The sequence below is a fragment of the Micropterus salmoides genome, unplaced genomic scaffold (genome assembly GCF_014851395.1).
Source record: "Micropterus salmoides isolate LMB-PRFRI ecotype aquatic unplaced genomic scaffold, ASM1485139v1 Ms_hic_scaffold_3, whole genome shotgun sequence".
NCBI classification, from domain to species: domain Eukaryota; kingdom Metazoa; phylum Chordata; class Actinopteri; order Centrarchiformes; family Centrarchidae; genus Micropterus; species Micropterus salmoides.
This window is the reverse complement of record NW_024042261.1, coordinates 39,718,011-39,738,766: the sequence shown is the minus strand read 5'-3', so window position 1 is coordinate 39,738,766 and position 20,756 is coordinate 39,718,011. Positions and strand designations below refer to the sequence as shown.

Below are 20,756 nucleotides of genomic sequence, written 5' to 3'. Positions count from 1 at the left end.
CAAATCTACCTCCGGTAGACTGCGTGAGTTTATAACAATGATGAGGCCTCTAGTGACGTCACACCTCGCGGGAGGCAACGCTCTGTTATACTGAGAAAAGAGGCGGATGCAAATTTCGGCAGGTAGCCTTCAACATCTGTTTTGGCGAATTACGCATTCACTTCTTAAGGTCCTTTTAGGACACTTTGCTGTTTGAACGCCACATGTTTTTGCTGAATCTCTAAGTGTAATAATATATTAACGATTCTTAACGTTCATAAAATATATACTGATCATTTATCACATTGATGAACCCCACAAAGAATAGTATGGCGTTTAAAAGCAGAACTTTAATGCATTTTCATAGAATTCTCGACAGGCGTGCAAAATTCGGCATAACTCCTGTGACAGTCGACTTCTCATCAATAATCAGAACCTTTTCTGCAGTAACATTTGAAAGTTTACTATGTCAAACGTTTTTGTGTCCCGCCCCGTCCAGGCTGTGATTAATCAGCTGACGAAAAGTGAAATTGCTGAGCACATCTATGGTAGGTTGGAAATTCTCGCACATTGTGCTGGTAAATCATTTTTCCGGTTCGCAAGGATAAATTTTTAGGTGCACATGCGAGCAAAATGGTCACATGTAGAGCCCAGATTTGCACTATTCATTCTGTCTTACATGTCATTTTTCTGTTTGCTGCTAAATTCCTGACAAATTTTCTGTTTCTTTTATAATATTTTTATTCTTTTTTATATTTATAATATGTATTTTTTATATAATTATATTTATACCGTTTTTCTTTTACTTGTCTTCTGTTTTTATTCGGAGCCTTGCAACGAAATCTCGCTCCAATGTCCTTTGTGTATGTGCAGTTGAATGACAATAAAAAGTCTGTCTGAGTCTATAGAGCACGCTCAGTAGAGACTTCCTGCAGCTCCACACACACATACTGATACTCCTGGACTTTCTACTGGACCCAGTGAGTCACGTCAGGGTGGAAATGTGCAGAACACAGGTGGACGGAAACTAAAATTTAACTCCAACAGAAAACAGAGAGAGGGTCGTCCATCAGACGGATATTTCTGGAAATGAAGAGTGAAACCAGTTGGAAGGAAGGAGATCAATCAAAAGATCTGACGGATGATTTGAGGACACTGACCCGGGATCAGTTCTGGCGGCACAACTATTCGCTGGCGCCGCTTCAGACGCCCGAGCTCGGCCAACCATCGCGCAGCTGCAGGTCACATGACACAGCTGGAGCAGCTTCACACGTCACACATGTAAACGCATATTTGTTGAGATTTATCCAGAGTGAGTTGTTAGTATTCTGGTGGAAACCGGACGTCACATGTAGACTACGTGAGCTGCGATTGGTCTTGATGTTGGAGGAGACGACCGAGAGCGAAGACACAAACATCTAAGCAAACCTTCTGCTCACCACGATCGACGCGCTCCATCACAGCCTCATGAATATATTCTGAACTGACAAAAACAAACAAACAAACAAATTCACACAATAACACAAACTAACCGATTCATCTAAAAGCACCAAAACAGCAGATTTTCCAGAGTCAACAGCTAAAAGAAGATCAATAAAACTCTTCAAAGGGCAGTTTCAGTTTCAGGGGCTTCAATCCAGACAGGCAGTTTTTCATAAATACTAAAATCCTCTGAAATTGACGTTGATTAAAAACCACTCTCTCCAAGACTTTTGACAAAAAGGGGAGCTTAGAGATGGAGCTAAAATTAGAGAGGCTGGAAGTATCACACCCGGAGCTGAGAGATGTACTGACCGAGGAGACAACGCTCAAGTTTAAAAAAATGTGCAGGAATACTGCGGGAAGACAGCTGGGCAGACAGGGGGACAGAGGGGTCCCTGGGAAATGTAGTGGGTGAAAAGCTCAGACCGGCAATTTTGTCAATAAAATATTTCAGGAAGTTTTCACATAAATTTGTAGATGGCACAACACAGTCTGATTTGCGAGGGTTAACAAGAGAGTTAAAGACATTGAAAGGCTGTTACCTGCTTCTGCATGGGATAGAAATGTAGTTTCAGCAGATTTTACTGAGGATTTATCTACAAAGAAAATAATCGTTAGCTGCAGCCCTACTTCTGTTGTTAGCCGAGTACAGGACAGTTTCCCTTCTCTTTCCTTTGCTCGGTACACGTTGTTGGCGTCCGAGCAGGAAACACGGATCCTTGTGGTCCTGTATCTGAGAAGTAAACAAGTCTGCGCAAGAGGTCCAAAACGCTGCTGCAGATCTGTAGACCGGGGCCTCCGAAAGGTCTCATGTGAAACTGACCTTAATTTCTCTTCCTCGTCAAATTCAGAATCCAGTTCCAGGTTCTTGAGATCACGTATGAAGGCCTGCAGGGTCAGACAGCTGCCCACATTAGAGATCTCCTGCAGCCCTGTGTCCCCAGCAGGTCTCCGAGTTACTCCGATCAGGGTCTGCTGGTTGTTCCTCGATCCAGGGAACCTTGGAACCGTCTCCCTTTGGACTTCAGATCTGTGGACACCTTTAAAAAAGTAGCTCAAGACTTGTTCAGACTTGCTTTTGTGTCATTTTCATTGACTCTTCTTGTATTTTATTCCTATTTTATGGCGTTTTATGCCCCTAAAGTCTCCTCATTTCTCCTGTCACACTCGGCGCCGGGATAAAAAGGACGGCAGAGATTATAAATCGAGCTTTAATGCCATCAACCCTCACTGTGCAGGAGCATTATGAAGCGAAGAACACTGATTATCTCGTTACCATGGCACCCGTCAGTGGGTGGGATCCATCGGGCAGCAGGTGGAGATCGTGTCCTCACAGTTGATGCGTTAGAAGCAGGAAAAATGGGCAGCGTGAGGATTTGAGAGACAAAGGCTGCGTTCAGACGGCAGGCCTTAACGCTCAATTCCGATTTTTTTCCCCAGATCCGATTTGTTTGTTTGACAGTTCACATTTAATGAGGCCCATATCAGACTCCGGTGTGAACTGTCCGCGGCCTGAAAGTGACCCGCAGGCGCAGAATAATAACAGGACGTCACGCCGCAGCAGCAGCAGCAGCAGCCGCAGCAGCAGCAGCAGCAGCAGCAGCTGTTTCAGGCTGCAGAAGTAAAGAAGGAGCAGCACAGCTCCGGTTAGCTTCATCGTCCTCTCACGGGTCACATTTCTTCACAACTTTCTGTTCTTTTCATTACAGTTTCTGGCGCTGTACAACCCCCCCCCCCCCGCCACTGTGTCCGCTCGGACATGTAGCAGATGTGAGCAGATGACAGCGAGGTGGAGGAGGAAGAGAGACACATGTTTGATTATGGCTTTTTGTGGAGCTTCTTCATTCAGCGCGGCTCCTTCTGCAGCAGAACAGCTGCTCTGCAGTGACGTCGAAGTCGCATCAAATTCGACCCGAGTGTCCAGACTGAGGTCGCATTTTAAAAAGATCTGATCTGTATCAGATTCGGACCACATATGGAAGCGGCACAGTTCCAAACTGATTCCATGTGACTTGGCCTGTTCACACGGTCATAAAAACATCAGATCTGAGTCACATGTGGGCGAAAAAATCGTATTTGGGTCACTTTGGCTGCCGTCTGATCGCAGCCTTTGACAAGGAACCAAACTGTGACCTCTTAACATTCCTGTAAGATTCATGCTAAACGCCGACTCAAGGCAGATCCAAAGTTAACTGAATGTGGTTTACATTTCCTCATGTGGCAGACGCTTTTATCCAAAGCAACTTACATTTGAGGAACAACATACAAGCATCAACAGAGCATCGATTACAGATCTACAACAGTTCTTAAACCATCTGGAGTATCTGCCGGGTTTTGGGCGTCTCTGAAAGAGACACTCTTGAGTGTCTGACCCCAAAGTCAGAATGACTGTAAGAGCTACTGGAACTGATTAATATGAGTTTAAACACATTAAAACTATTAGATTTATCATTTCCGCTTGAAAATGTTTGCTAACAAATGCCTGCAGACAACTACAGCTGGGAAACACTGTAGGGCCGCAGCATAAAGCCTCAACTTACCTCGAACAAGTTTACATTTCATACCATGAGTGTGTGTCTTAGCGTATTTTTTCTAAAACAGCCCCGCCCCTTGGCGGCAGGCGGCTGCTGCTGCGTCGTGTGTTTTCGCTGGTAGATCATGAACTTCCTACTTAAAGCTGGATGTTTATTGGCTCCAGGAAGCGCCAGTCATCGGCACAGCTGGTTGCAATTGGCTCGGCCTACGCAGGAAATAACATTGGCCGGCCCTTCCTCACAGCGCGGGCTCTCATTGGCTGCTGTAGGCTGTGAAAGGGACACGTGAGCTCCTGTTGGGTCGGATCAGCTGTCAAGAGTTCAGCGGCTAATTTGAATACAAGCTATCGTAGCCGTTTACATTCAGATCAGAGTTATTCTGGTTATAATGACAAACGAGCCGCGTCTGAAGCGATGCGGCTGCCGTCCCTGAGGATTTACTGATGGAATCATGTGTTTTGGACTAAATGTTTTTACTGGATTGGATCAAAGACCGTTTATGTTGGACTATAATCGATCGGTGGATTAAGTACTGTATTAGTATTTAGTACTGGCTGCTCTGACAGAGGCGCTGATTGGACCCGCTGTGGTGACTGTATCTTGAAATGGTCCAGTCACGAGGATTTTGGCTTTCAGACGGGGGAGTAAACGTAGCAGCTGTGTGCACAGACAGAAAGCTGCTGCCAGGACCTGACGGGCCGCTTGAATGTTCAGAGGTTAAACGACTGGGTCGGATCATCTCCGAACCGGTGGTGATGGTGCAGTGGATAAGACACAGGCCTTTGTTGTGAGAGACCCGGGTTCGAATCCACTGTGAGAAACCAACGTGTCCCTGAGCAAGACACTTAACTTACTTACTTCTGTGAATTGTAGAGCTTTACGCTACTCTTGTGTGCTGCAGAGGTGGGTTCTAGTGATGTGCAGAGTTATATCTGTGGGTCTTTGTCACAGAAATGAACCTTCTGATTAATAGCGAAGTGCGTTTACGCGTGAACCTCCCGACAGGATCGGTCAGGACGAGCTGACGGCAGCCTCTGTGATCAGGAAAGTAGCTTGGTAGTCATTCCTCATTCATTTATTCTTGTCTATCAAGTTTTACTGATGCAAAGTTCATTACAACAACAAAGAAGCTCAAATTAAATTCAGCTATTCCAGAATATTGGAGCTTTTTCTTTAGTTTTTAAGTGCAGTAGTGTTTAAGTTCAACAGTAAACCGACTGAAGCAGTTTGGAACCAGTCCATTTTGGACATGACATTCCTGTCAGAGCTTCCCGCCAAACTGACAACAAGCTGAAGTTAGATGAACGTCTGTTTGCAAACCAATCAATGTCAAGTACAGGGAGACGCCAGGATGCAAGTCTGTCATGTAAAGTTCTTCAGTGCGCTGAATCTAAAACCAAACCAAAGCTAACAGACTGCATCAAAACATGAACGCCGGTGCAGACTCTCAGGTGTGAAAGTAAATCAGGTGTTTTCATGCAACCACACCATGACAGAAGTGAGAGTAGCTCGTCAGCGACCAGGAAACCTCCGGCTACCTGAGATCAGGTGAGTCTCCGCCACACATAAAAACACAAATCTGAACTTACAGACTCTGAAGCCCGGTCCGTGGGAGCCCTGTCTCCTTTCTCCTCCTCCCTCGCTGCCGCTGTAAAGCGTGGTCAGGTTGCCTCGCTCGCAGTAGTTGACACATCGCTCCTGGCTGCAGCGCACCTTGCAGATGGTCGGCGTGAACGTCACCTGGATCCTCTCCACTCCTCTTCCTCCTCCTCCCGTGGCCGCCTGTCCATCTGCTGCCAGAAGAGAAGAGGTGAAGACGGCGAAGACGGACGACAGAAAACAGCAGAGTCGAGGCTGCAGCATTTCGAGAGTTGCAGTCAGAGTTTCTGCATCGTCCAGACCTCTCCCCTCTAGCTCTAACCCTACCTCGCTCGTCCCCCTCCCTCTCTCTCTCTCTCTCTCTCTTACTCTGTGGTGGAGTGAAAACGAGTGTCGCAGGAAAAATAGGAAGGAAGGAAGGAAGAAGAAAACAACCAGACGCCCCCCCCCCCTCTCTCTCCGAACTCGACTGTTCCCTAAAAACACTCCTGAGCGGGCGAGAGACAGTGTGTCTGAGCAGAGAGAGAGAGAGAGAGGGAGGTAGAGAGATAATTGAAAGCAGTGTGCAGGACTGGGCTCGGCTCCAAACTAAATGTTTAGCAGGGAACTGGTCCATCAGTCCACACTGAGCGAGAGAGTATCAGTATGCGTTTCTCCCTCTCTCCTTACTTTTCTTCTGCTCTTTTTTTTTTCATCTTGGCGTGAGCCGAGAGCTCGTATCTCCGCACACAGTTTCATTACAGACGGTTGAGAGGATGTCAGGATGATGATGCAACCCCTGGTTTGGGTTTCAGGGGGGAGTCGACATTCACGAAACATGCTGAAGCTAAAAGAAGCTCCCGACTGCAAAGAAGAGTTAGACGCCTGAGACAGACTTCAAAACGCAGGAATCCAAGAAAACCTGCTGCTCGCCACGATCAACGCTCTGCATCCCAGCGACCGCACAGAACAGTCTGATGAACATTTTCTCATCAAGTCAAACTTTAATGCTTGTGTTGTTAAATCTCAAACAAACAACAGCAAACAATAACACAAACTAACTGCTGGAGGACTTAAAGCATTTCTAATTAGCAGAACGGATGAGTTCCACTAGTGTTTAACTTCTATAATCTGTCTTATGTTGATGTTTTTACCTCGTAGCACTTTGAGATTTGGTTTGTTTGTGCATTACAAATAAAATGTATTACTATTATTATTCTTATTAAGTGTAAGTAAACACTTTCCTGATGAGTTTCTGGTCTCAGTCTCTAGTTTCAAGTCTTCTTCAACACAGCATGATGTTCATTTAGTAAATTATGGTCCCATTTAGAGGAACAGAGACCAGGAAGCAGGGGAGGCTACCATGGCGACCTGTCAATCAACATAGAGGCGACTCGTATCTGCTGCTCTGTGTACATTTAACCAGCGTCAGCTGCTCATTTGATTGGTGATTTTGTTTTAAGCCTGTTCGTCGCTTAGCGTCCCGGTTACTATCACATTTGATGTGAATTACAGATTCTCCTTGCTAATGAAGCTAGTCAGCACCACCGCCGGTTGTAAGGAGAGCCTAAGCCCCGCCCCTTCCGGTGGACCACCATGGGAAAGTAAAAATATGTACGGTAGTCAACGGCAAGGAACGGCTAATTTTTTGATCCTGTTGTGCTCTGAATTACACACAAGATGTTGGTCAATTTAAAATGTACATTTAAAAGTCAAGAAAGTCGCAGTTTGATGTAAAACTGTTGAAGCATCAGACTGTGAAAATACATAATTACAAAAGACCACAAACCCAAAAGTCACATATATGAAGTCTTTTCTCTCAATCACTGAAGTTAACGTGACTGAAGCTAACGTGACTGAAGCTAACGTCAAAGAACTTCCATGAGAGGATGATGGGATAAAATGACTGAGTCGCTGGATTAAACACATCAGGCAAGATAAATTTCTGCGTCGAACATAGCTAAGTTATTTAGCTAGCAGCAACCAAGTAATGAACGTTAGCTTAGCATTACCGTGCTAACTTGTTGTTGACGTATATTGTGCAAGACGAGAGATGAGACATTGAACGGTTTTCACACAAAACAACGCGTAACTTTACTGATTTACGACCAGTGTTGGGCAGTAATGCGTTACTGTAATAATATTACTTTCTCCAGTAACTAGTAGTGTAACTAATTACTTTTCTAAAACAGTAATATTATTACTAGTTACTAATGCAAGTAACGCTGCGTTACTCGTTACTGAACGCACCATCGTTGACGTGAATCCACGAGCTGGACCCGATTTTGTTGTTCATGTCGCTGAGAGCCAAACGAACGAGGGAGAGAGGCGTTCTTTCCACAGCTGGAAGCAGCTGCTGCCATTATTGTGTCACAGTCTAAGATGCAAAGAACATTATAATCCATTGTAAACTCTCAACCGTGAACATTTCTACATCTGATTTATTGATCCGATTTATCTGCTGAAGCAGCACAGCAACGTGAAACTTGTACAAAGAAACTCCAGCAGCTGCTGTCACTGATGCTCGGAGTTTAGTAACAACTCAACACTGCTCTTATAAAACAGGCTACATGTGCAGTAAAACCGCTGTTTAAAAGTCGGGATTTACTTGCTTTATTTTTTATTTTAGCCGGTGGTGTTCATTTGGGAATGAAGGGTGGTGGTGGTGAAAGCGGCGTTTCCCATAATTAGCGGACCGCCACACGTTGATTTTTTTACAAGGCGTATTTAAAATCATCTTTGATTGAGGCGCATATATTCGTGCTGCACCTCCTCTCGCTCCCTCTTTCTCCCTCATGAACACCGCTGCACAAAGTTTACCCCCCCGCTGTAATTCTGTAGGAAACTCTGGAAAGTAACGTAACGAGTAACGTAACTAGTTACTTTATCACCCAGTAATAAGTAAAGTAATATTACTCTTAAAAGTAATACTAAGTAACTAGTAATATATTACAATTTCTGAGTAACTTGCCCAATACAGTTTGTGTTTAATCAGGGCTCAGTTCAAACAGGATCTGTTGGGATTTGTGCATCTTTGTATTTATTCCTTGTTCAATGTTGGTTTAATGTTGGTCTTGTCTGCTTTGCGTTCTGTTTAATCTAGTGTTAGTCTGTTTCTGGTTTGATTGTAGTTCATTTGGAATATTTAGTTTTCCGTCTACCTTGTGATGATTTGTGTTCTCTGCCCGGGGATTTATTATTTGACTGTGTTTTGTCTTTGTCAGTTATGTTTCTGCATTTTGGTCTGGTCCTGTCTGTTCCCCTCATTTGGTTTCACCTGCTTGCCTGTCTCTGTGCCTGATGTGATCCACCGGTTTTATGTTCCCGCCCTGCTCGTTACCTGGTGTTTAAATGTTTGCTTGCGCTGTTCAGTTTTTGTGACGTCCTTTGTCTATGTTGAGCGTTCAGCTGTGCCTTGTTCTCTGTGTTTCCTGGATTTACCTTGTGGATTATTATTTGTTCTCCGTTTTAGGATTACCCCGTTTCCTTGGATTCACTCTTTTGTTTGGATACCTTTATTTAGACTTTTTACCTAGACAGGATAAAAAAATAAGTCGTTTCTCGCCGTTGACTACTGTACATATTTTTTCCAAAATAAGGTCCTATGGGCCGGAAGCAGAAGTGACTTAGGCTCTTTATGTCTTTATGAAGATTTCATTGTTAGTGGCGGAGTCCGCCTTCACAGGAGGGACTGACATAGATGGATCAGAGCTGGATTAAGGGCCTTTTCACACCTGAAAGTCTGAACCAAGGTCCGGCCGCCGCTGTTTTTAAAACATGACCTGTCACGGGAGATTAATTGTGTCCTTATTCCAGTGCATTTTTTGGTGTATTTGTTTGTTTCCAGTTTTCTCGGGAACCACCGGCACTTTCTGTAAATGGTCTGAAAGTTAGAACCATCCCAAAAAATATGATTTCACACTAGAAACAAACTGAACAATGATTCCATTTGATCCGGACCAAGACTACCACTTTTGGTGGGACCAAATTTTGTCTGTTTGGTTCCGGGGGAATATTTGGAAATTAACACCTGCCAAGCGTCAAATGCGGGTAGATTTTCCATTTGGCAGCTAAATGTTGGAAGGCTACCCGTAAACGTAGGTAAATGTATTCGGTACGATATGGCCATATAATATCTTTTTGACGGTAGCTAACAGCGTTGGTTCAGCATTGTTTTTTGTTGTGAGTCGCACTGAAATTGGTCCCCGCTGTACTGAGGGATCTAAAATCGTGTCACACACAGATTAGGGGCGTTCGTTGGTTGTTGTTTATGTTTATTTCAGGTTTCTTGTGTTTGATTGGCGTAGATATGTAAAGGGGGCGGGCATTAGGGGATTGGAGTCAGGAGCAGTCATATCGCACTCCGAGTACCTGGACTGTTTTTAGCATTTAGCTAGCTAGCTACCACTGTAATGTGCATACCTGTCAACCCTCCCGTTTTCCCCGGGCTTCTCCCATATTTTACCGTTCTCTCCCGATGTCCACCCTTTAAAATATTTCCCCTTAAATCTGCCGTTTATTTATACCCTACGTCCCCCTCCGGTAAAGCCGGTGGCAGCATGTAGAACTGCTCTGTGACAGTGAAGGGAAGTCAACGGCACCCCAAATAAAACAAGAAGAAGAAAAGCAGAGCGACAGGTTTAGGACGGATGATGTGTTGCTAAACAGAGTATTTCACAAAAATGAGGCTGAAGCAGAACATAAAAAGAAATATTAAGAAGGAGATTTGAGTTGAATGATTAATAAGCATCTTGTAAGTATATAAAACATTTAACTGTTATGTCTTAAGTACTTTTAAGATTCATTCTGGTGTCTTCTTTAACTTTGTATTTGACAGAATACCTTTATTATCTCAATTAAAAGTACTGAAACAAATGTTTACGTGACATAAAAAGGCAATTTATTATTTTGGCCAGTAAAAAATATGTTTGGCCGGTGGATTTTTCCATCTACCAGTCCCATTGGCAGGTGAGCCAAAAAGTTAATTTCTAGTTTCACACCTGTGATTTTGGTTCAGATCAAACTAAATAGTCTGAAAGTCCGAACCAAACGAGGCAGATGTGAAAGCCTCCTTACGCTGCTGCTAGACCAACACGGGGGGCTTTTATTGTGAAGTTATTTTGATTTTCTGCCAGACTTTCACTCTTTAAGATTTCTTTTAGCTTTAGTTTGCAGAGCATGAAACATAAACCAGGAAGTAGATTGATGTACTTGGGTTGTATCCACGCGGTTGAATGCACTTATTGCAATGTGTAATACACTGAAAGAGAGCTGTGTGAAAACACAAACTGTGGCTGAATGGAAACGAATCACAGCTAACAGTGTGATTGAAGTGGTTTTCCTGTGGGACCCCAGACTCCCCCTCAGGGGCCCCGGCTGTGCAGAGGGCCGCGAGGTGTTTTGGTGGAATAGAGGCCGGTTGTTTCTGCTGCTGTTTGTCTATGAGCTCATGTCCCGACCGACTGCAGACACACAGTGAGCAGTGTGAAGCATGAACCACAACAACTGTGAGCACATTATTACAGCAGCACCATGACACACACTCCACCTGCAAGAAGCCTCTGTGTTTGTTAATGCTTCACTCCGGTGACTCGAACGAGAGCTTCAGTCGTTAAAAACCACAAACCAGGCCGAAATGTTGCCCTAGTCCTGGACTCTGACCTCAACACAAACACTCTCTCTTAACTCAACTGCGTTAGCGTGCGATAAAATAATTGTCGGCGTAAATTAACTAACGATCACTGTAACGTGGTCCTCACTTAGACCAGGAGAGAACATCAGTCCAGTTCTCAGATCTTACACTGGCTTCCATCTTATCTCCCTTCATCCTATCTCAGGTTAGGAAATCCTAAACAGTCCATCCGACAGCGGTTATCAACTTTTATGTCTGTTACCTAGCAACCGATGCCACTTTTCTCATCTCGCCGAGCTAAACGGCTTTTAATCGCTGATTTTTGTAGTGTTTTAATGAAACATACACACAACTGTCACTGAACTTCAAGTCAGGTGACTGAGAGGTTTTGGTAACCTCCGGAGTCTCCGCCGCATATCCTGCATCCAGCGGAGCGCTGATGCTGTCAAAAATAAAACAAAATATTAATAAAGAGAAAAGCAGCGGCGGTGGCTCCTCCTCCCTCACTGACCCCGGCAGAAACCCCAACTCTGCTCGGGAAAGTTAATAATAAAGGCTGCGGGCTGACGTCAGCATGTTTTTCATGTATTTCTTGAATTTAACGATCTCCTCCAATCAAACAGCTGCATCAGGATCCTTTTGTTCCATCAAGCCTTCACACTATGTTTTATAATGAGACGTTATCCAGCTAAAGTTAGGAAAGGATCACTGACTCAGGAACTGTTAATCTGTAACGGCCTTTTTCCTAAATCAGTTCCCATTTCTGTCCCCAAGAGTCCAAACTAAACCTGAAGAAGCAGCGTTGAGTTTTTAAAGGGGGCGACTCCAGCGGCTGCAGAAACAAGTGTGATTGTCTAGAAGTCTGTGAGAAAATGTTTCTACTTGTCAGCTGATTTATTCCCTCAGTAAACACTTTCCTGATGAGTTTCTGGTCTCAGTCGCTAGTTTCAAGTCTTCTTCAACACAGCATGATGTTCATTTAGTAAATTATGGTCCCATTTAGAGGAACAGAGACCAGGAAGCAGGGGAGGCTTTAACTTGGGGTTTAAAGAAACAAATTAGAAATGATTAATAACTGATTTTTATACTGAAGCGCAGTCCGTTCTCTCCACAGCTGGACAATAACAGGAACTGTTACTGGTCTAATCACCGTGATCAAGGTTGAGCTGAACAGTCACCTTATCTGAAGTTCACACACAGTAAAAAAACAAAAAACAGGCATTCCAGCTCCATTAAATCAGCCTGTTTTTTTCCATAACAATATATGTCTGACAGACGTGTAGCGTTTGTCCCTCAGCACCACCGTATCAGCTTCACAGCACTAGTTATTATACAGAATGACCCGTGTGTTGTGGTATGCGTGTTAAATGCACTGCGAGCCCCTGTTAACTTGTCCAAACATGAGACAGCTCGATTACAACGTCTGCTCTCGTATCTTTAACCAGATAAACATTAAACACAGTAAATACACAGCAAGTTTTGGTCACGGAGGAATGTAGGACGGATACTTACAGTAGAGAAGGTACGGACAATAAAAGCTGAGATACCCCTACCTGAGATTTATTCATGACTTTAATATGTCAAGTTTACGGCTGCACGATTTGGAGAAAAAGTCATATTGTGATTCGATTAGAACAAATGGTGCTATGAGTCTACTTGCTTGATTGTCAAGGAAAATGCACAAAATACTGACGTTTTGAAATGTGTGCTTCTCAACCTGAACAAAGTTAAACATTAAACAATATTTATAACAGTAACTTTAGTAAAACAGAACAAGGGGTGCGCACTGGATCTAAATCTACATCTGTCCACTGCACAGGCTCTATCCACAACCTGGAGGAGGAACTAGTGTAAATCAGTGTATTAAATTAATTGAATTTTAAATCCAGTTTCAGCGGTTTCATTTCTGTCGATTATTTTTATTTATTTAATCCTTGTGCAAGCAAAATTATCTATATTTGTCTCTAATTTGTTAATGCTAAGTATTAACTTATAATATATATATATATATATATATATATATATAAAATATATGAATATATAACAATAATAATATTGTTCAACATTTAATGATTTGTTGTAGTAGGCCTACGTCAAACTTTTTTAACGTCCCCCCCCCCCATCCAGGCTGTGATTGGTCGGTTGAGTCGCTTTATAGATTTATGAGAAGTTGAAAAACATAAGGCAGCTAACGTTAACTGGCCAGCGATCCAAAGCCAAACCTTCTTTATCTTATCCCTGTTTTCTTCTGTCTCACCGCTTTAGCTGCCGACGACACGAAAATACAAAATAAAGGTAACTCTAATCCGTGAACATTTTATTTATTTAGTTATTTACCAGGAACAATGCACATTAATCAACGCTGACTTCAATGTAAATGTACCAGAGTTAGATTAAGAGCTAATTTACATCCCTGAGCAGGTTATAACCATAGACTGTATATAAAAAGGTTATAACTAGCCTAATTAGTGCCCAACATCATCAGTAGTGTTGTAATCAAGGCCGCCCAAACCAAGACCAAGTCAAGACCAAGACCAGAGTTTATCGAGACTGAGACAAGACCGAGACTTTTAGGGGCTGAGACCAAATCAAGACCGAGACCAGTTTGCTCTATCTATTGATGATTTGGTCATTCATTGCAAGGATAGAGTAAAGAGTCTCGGGGTCGTTTTTGATTGATCACTTTCATTTGATTTGCATATTAAAGATATGACAAAAGTAGCCTTTCTTTCATCTCCGAAGAATCGCAAGATTAGATCAATATTGGCACTTAAAGATGCTGAGACCCTTATTCATGCACCGGCTCCCTGTTCAGGTTAGAGCAGATTTTAAGGTTTTGTTGTTAACGTACAAAACAGTGAACGGCCTTGCACCATTATATCTGTCTGATCTTTTGAATTCTAATGTGCCTACACGGTAGAGGAAGAAAAACCGAAGAAAACGGTTGGTGAGCGAGCCTTTTTCTTTTCCTGCTCCAACATTATGGAACAGTCTTCCAGCAGATATTAGACTGGCATGTTCAAATGAGGTTTTTAAATCAAAGCTGAAGACCTACTTATTCACTGCTGCGTATGAGTCCTGAATGTTCGTTTATCTTTGGTGTCTTTCTATAGTGGTATTTACTTTTCAGTGTTTCAATTTAAATTTTATTATACTGTTTGTATTTTAATTGTATTGTTTTTGTAAAGCACTTTATTTACATTATTAAATTACAGTTACTTATGTAAATGTTTATGATTACATTGGGGGTTACATCTGAGTGTTTTCTGTAAAAAGCTCGACTATATGTCAAATAATATTCATTTTGTTGCTTTGCATGTTCTTATGTACACACTGTCTTATTTTGCCGTTTCCAGCCACAGCTGTTTAGTGAAGTTTGATGCTGTCCTGACGCTTCTGATTGGTTCTATTGAACAACAGCTGATAAAGTAACTGAAATAGTTACACTACTATTACATTTTAAAAGCGTAACTTGTAAATCGGTAACCTATTACATTTCCAAAGTAACCTTCCCAACATTGGTTATTGTATACAAGAAAGCAAAGATTTTATCAATACATTTGTCCATCTTTGCAATTTAAACACGCATGAATTATAGACGGAAATCAAAAATCCAAATTGTATATACAGTAAGGAGGCCACTCACCAAAAAATGTCATATATGTACTATAGACTGTTTTTGACTTCACCCCCTAACAGAGAAAATATAGATATTAGCCACGATACAAATCAAATTACTTGTATGTAATTGTATTACTGGTGTGTCAAAATTTAAACTTACTCATGTTACATTTTTGACTAGTGTAATTTTATTTCTATCTTGCATACATTTTTCTTTTCCTGGTAGAAATGGGGTTGTACATTAAATACAGACCAGGCTAAAAACCAGGGACGCTTGGGACAAACTAGCGTATTCAGTTTGTTTGATTAAGCGAGCTTGTTGCGTTTGTGACTGAAAGTTAATTTAATAAAGTTCATAATCAAAGAAAACTGTCTAATAAGCTGACCTGTGGGTGCAGTGACACGGACGGTGTACTGGCCCTTCTGAGTGTGGAAAGTATTCACGCTGGTTTTTACTGAAGATGATGAGGTGGAGGAGGAAGAGGAGGTCACAGTGGTGAGTTTCTTCCTCTCCTTTTCAATGTGCTTCATCAGAAGGGCGGCCATCTTGTCTCCACTACCTCCGTGTGACTTCCTCAACAGCAGCGCTTGGGCCTCCCTCAGACTGTTACATACAAAAACACAGAAATATCACAGAATACCTCAGTGTATATATATATATATATATATATATATATATATATATATATATATAGTACAGACTGATAAAACACACAGATATAGATGGCGGCAACATGAGGCTGAAATGCTCTTTACATAGATCAGATCACATTTTGGTCAATGGGTTTCTAATTATCCAGGATTTTAAACCAGTGTTCATGACCCCACATGCTGTGAATTCTGTGTATTAGTACACAAAACAAAACTGATGTTAAATTTCTACTCTGAGACACATTAATCCAAATGAAAAGCAGAAGTGTTGGATTTCAGTAAATATCAACGATGGTAATGAGTTGAGGAAGCCAAACCTTTAGGTCTTTCAAAAAACAAAAACACACAAGAGCAAAATTTAAAAATTGATGGATTAAACAGTGTCCTGTTATCTTGCAAACTAAGCTATAACCAAACTAACTTAGCCAAGGCGCATCAATTAGTTTGCGTGGTTATGTTAGGTTATGTTAAAAAAGCCTTGTTCACCACTTGCACGCCCACTGTGTACTATTTTAGCTTTACCTTCATCTGCTAGCATGATATCATACATGTTTACAAAAGGGTTTGTTTTGTTTTAAGTCAGCTGGAAACATTTTAAAAAGTCCGCCAGAGACAGCGTTTGCCAACTCATGAAGCTAACGTTAGCTGAACTAGCTAGATGCTTTCATCTAAATCAATGAGCTATTATTTCAAAAATAAGTTTGTTAGCTACTAATTTTATTGTTAAAAATTGTTTCTGGCCACATAGCTTTAAAAACCACTGACAAAGTTAGGATGATATTATTCATGAACAGGTCTGGTTTTGTTTTTAGTCAGCTGGAAAGCCAGAGACTGTGAATTAAGCAAACGTTAGCTGAACTAGCTAGCTGCTTTTGTCTATTACTGCAGAAAATTGTAGCGTTAAAAAATTGTAACACATAGCGTTAAAAAAAACGACAATACAGGTCTATTATGAGGACAACCAGCAGGGACACAGTACCAGCAAATAACATGATTTTAAATGCAAATACTGTAACAACAAAGTAAAACACATTTTCATGGTGAATCTGCCACCAAATACATGTGCACATTCGGTTGCTGTTGCCATTTGAAGATTAATCTATCGACTGGCATGAAAGGCTGGTAGGATTGTTCTAAAATGGAGAGTAATGTGGGAGGGTTATATATATATTTTTTCAAGGACAAACTGTGAGTGTTTCTGAGAATTATTTCTGTCTGAACTGAAATGATTTAAAATGGCCGTAAATAGTGTGACGAAAAGCAGCCCAGACCGCTGCAGCAGATTGATCTGTTTCTGGAGTCCAGAACTGATGACTAACACACACTCTGAGACGCCCGCCGGTCTCATGCAAGTTTATTTTTTCATTCCTGTTGTGTATCTGAACTCAAAACGTTACAGATGCGGGTTTGTTATGAGACAGTCACTTTTTACGAGTTACACAGGGTGGACAGATAAAACTGAAGGGCTGTGAGATATTGTAGCTCATGTTCTAGCATACAATATTACTTAAGCTGTACATTTCTCCAGAAGAGAGACATTGAATTAACCCACATTTACCCAACAACTGTTGGATTGTGATAAAAGGAGGTTCATGTTCCCCTCAGGATGACCTGGAACAACTTTGGTGGATCCGGACTTCTCATCTCGTCCAATATGTTGGTTTGTGACCAAACACATGGTCAAAATATAATATTTTTTCTTCCAGATGTTAGTAGAGTCTTTGAGGATTCTGTAAAAACCTTCGGATCAGCAGTCAGTGTTATTAAAACACCCAGTTTCCCAAACATAGTAAAACACCAGGATGTTAATGTTTACACGAGATCCTGCAGCCTGTTTGAGCAAACTACACTACCCAGAATCCCTGCAGAATCAGCTCCCTGTGGTCAGTTTTCCCACAGTCTGTCCTGACCCCTGGCGCTGGCCTCTCACCTCCACGACCTTTGACCTCTGACTCCGGGTTATGTTGATTGTTAACACTGAGGAGAGTCTCAGGGAAATCAGGTTTCACATGCTGACAGAACACTCAAACTCTCTGATGCAGGACGTAAATCCTCTTCAGTCGGACATTTTGCCGTCTGTTGGCCTTTTCAGAAACGTTACCGGGTTTCGTCAAGCTGGGTCACTCAGACTTGACGCCCATGAGAGCTTTATAAAAAGTCATCTGAGCGTAGTTTGTGACACCTCGTGTGTTTTCATCCCATTCTCAGTCCCACGGCGTCAAATAGCTACGCTCTGTCACGTCCTTTGGCGTCTGACACCAAATCACAGGCTGTGTTGGGCAGTAACGCAAGTCCTTAAAGGCAAGTCCAATCGTGGTGGTTATTTGGGACTAACAAGATCAGACCAGATCTCCATAAGATCACCTTCACTGGTAACCGGGACATAAAACCTGCATGTATAAGATCTGTAGAAAAATCTGAAAACAGTGGTTAAAGCGGTTTTGGTGCCTTTTGTTTCCTAAACCTAACCAAGCGGTTTAAAAGGAGACCTGTTATACTTTTCCATATTATGTGACTTATATCTACAACGTTATAATGTTGGATGTTCATGTTAAACGTGGCCAAAGCTTCAAATAATGAGGTTAAAGTATTTAAAAGAAATCCCTGTGAGCATAAACCTCAGGTTTCCTCCTGTTCTGAACGTTTTCAACTGCTTTTTCTACCAACGGCTCCGTTCATCGACACACGGAGCCAGACGGAGACGCTGTTCCATATATGTGCTCCCATAGCAACAGCACAGCAACGCTCAGTCTGCCTGTTCCGCCCAGCGACAACAACAGCCTGGTAACATGTTTCAGGTCTTGGCCAATCAGAAGACAGTGGGCTTTGAGAGGGGGGGCCTTAAAGAGACAGGAGCATCTACAGCTTGTTTCAGACAGAGGCTGAAATGAAGGCCTACATGAAGAACCAGTATTAGATAGAATTTTTTTTCTTTTTTTTACTTTGAATCATGCAAAGCTGCCATACAGGTGTCACAGAGCTACAATATAGGACTGGAAAAGCAGAATAATTAGTCTCCTTTTACCACTTGTTTTATTTTGAAAGTCTTACTGGACATCTCATATTTATTCTCTTGAAGTTGACCGCAGAACCCTACACAACGCTAAAGGGTACCCAGGGCGTTAAAAAGCTACGCCAAGGGGTCTTGACCAAGTGTCCATATGGGACGAGATGGGATGAGAACGGGTTAATATTTTTTGCATCATAGTGGGACACAGCGGTGGAAGAAATACTCAGATCATTTACTTTAACAGTAGTCCAAGTCAATCAAAACTTTATGTAAGTAAAAGTATGTAAACATTATCAGCAACATGTACTCACAGTATGAAAGTGCAGAAAAGGGTTCCTGTTAGTGTTTCTCTATTCTATCCATCTATATCTGGTGTTAGTGGATCAATTTTCCTGCTGCATTTATGTTGTATGTTACTGCTTTATATCCTTCTGGGTATTTTAATCAAGTTTAATTCAGTTTATTTATCATCAGAAAGGATTTTTCAGGCACACTTCATCCTACAGTTTATCACCAACATTCAAGATCAGCAAATACGTGGTTTTCAGACAAATGTAGTGAAGTAAAAAGAACAATATTTACCTCTGAGATGTGGCAGAGTAGAAGTATAAAGATGCATTGATTGGAAGTTCAAGTTCTTCAGAATAGTAAATATACTTTCCATCACAGGAGTAGAGTGTATTATTTTAGCACAGCTTGCAGTGTAGTACTTACAGTGTGTATTATCAGGTGAAGCGCTCCACCTGCTGCCTCAACAGAAAACTGCAGATTTACTGTCTTGTGTTATCATCATGTACTGTAATTTTTTCTGATTATGTTTACACACTTTTACTGGAGTAACTTTTTCAAATGCAGGATTTTTTACTTGTAACAGTATTTTTAGTGTGGTGTTAGTACTTTGTAAAAAGCTTTTTCTTTTATTATGCTTTCACACTTTTACTGAAGTAGGAGTTTTACTTCTAACAGAGTATTTTCACAGTGCAGAGTTTGTACTTTTGTAAAATGTAAAATCTTATAATTAAATAGTAACTAAAGCTCTCAAATAAATGTAAAGATGGAGAAGTAAAGTATAAGTACTTTACTTTTTGTTATTGGAGATAATGAGAGATATTAATAAGAGATGGAGGAAAGAGGAGTTATCTTACCTCAGCGTCTGCTTCTTCACCTCCTTCTTCTTCTTCTCTCCTCTCACAACAGCTTCCACTGGACTGAACTCTGGATTTGGTCCTTGATGCACTTCAGGCCTCGAGTTAGACTCCAGGTTCAGGATTTTAGGGGCTATTAATCTTTCCACCACCTCAGACTCTGAATCAGTTTTAGGACTTTCATTTAAACCTGGCGATGCCTTCCCTTCAGTGTCAGACCAGGAAGGAGACTCAAGATTTGGGCCTTCAGTGGGTCTTTCCCGGGCCTGAGACCTCGGGGCTTCCTCTGGTTCTGAATCAGACTGTACGTTTGAAGTTTTAAACCCTGTAATGTCACCAGCTGTGTCTCCCGGCTGGAGGTCGTTAAACTCGGGTGTTTCCGTCCTCTCGGCTCTCCGACTCTTTGGGGAGGTTCGGTTCTCCTCCTGGAGTAGAGACTCCTTGGAAACATCTCCAGGAACAGGACCCGGGTCGGGGATCTTAGCATCCTGGTCTTTGTTGTGGCCTTCAGCTTGAGCAGGAGGTGGATTCATGTCTGAAGCACCTGGTTCGCTGCTGGTCTTTGTTATTGTGGCAGGTCTGGTGGAGGCGGGCGGTGCTTCCATTGCGGCAGGACCAGAACCGGGACCGGAACCGGCTGCTGTACGGACTTCCATCCTTCTGGTAGCACGCCGTTGAGCAGGTTTGGGGGCCGTTTGTGGGACGCTGGTGGGACGGACGGAGGTCGGCGACCGCCCGGCCGCAGGAAACGTCTCCGTGGAGAACTGACAGCGGTAACCGTGGAAACCTCGTCGACACACACAGCGGTTAGTCTGCCTGCACGCCGCGTTGTTATGGCAACGAGGAAGACATCTGGCTACAGGAGGAGACAAGGAGACAAGCAGAGGAGGGAGGAGAGGAGACACGATGAGGAAAATTCAAAAGAAAAAATTCATTTTACATCTCCGTAAACGCAAGTCCCTTTAATTTCAAACTCTGGTCGTTTATTCACCACGGGTCCCCGAAGCCATAGCAGGGCGCCCCGGTCAACTCACACAGCCTCTGCGGGACGAGGGGCGCGGCTGGCGCCGAGGGGTTTGGACCCCGCTTACAAGTGCTTGCAGTTGTAGTTATTAGTAGTATTA

At 42.4% G+C, this 20,756-nt stretch overlaps 1 protein-coding gene across 8 annotated transcripts in view; it reads right to left on the bottom strand.

The window, feature by feature from the left end:
- LOC119882727 (latent-transforming growth factor beta-binding protein 4-like) overlaps window positions 1–20,756 on the bottom strand; it is a 101,649-nt gene that overhangs the window by 71,895 nt on the left and 8,998 nt on the right. For 7 of the 8 annotated variants that reach the window (XM_038692937.1, XM_038692934.1, XM_038692938.1 and 4 more), the window contains exons 3-5: window positions 19,633–20,488; window positions 15,213–15,430; window positions 5,585–5,788 (exon numbers count right to left, since the gene is read on the bottom strand). In XM_038692937.1, coding sequence (XP_038548865.1) covers window positions 5,585–5,788; window positions 15,213–15,430; window positions 19,633–20,488 — 1,278 coding nt within the window. The remainder of the gene's footprint in view (window positions 1–5,584; window positions 5,789–15,212; window positions 15,431–19,632; window positions 20,489–20,756) is intronic. The other variant, XM_038692931.1, reaches the window with a different exon arrangement.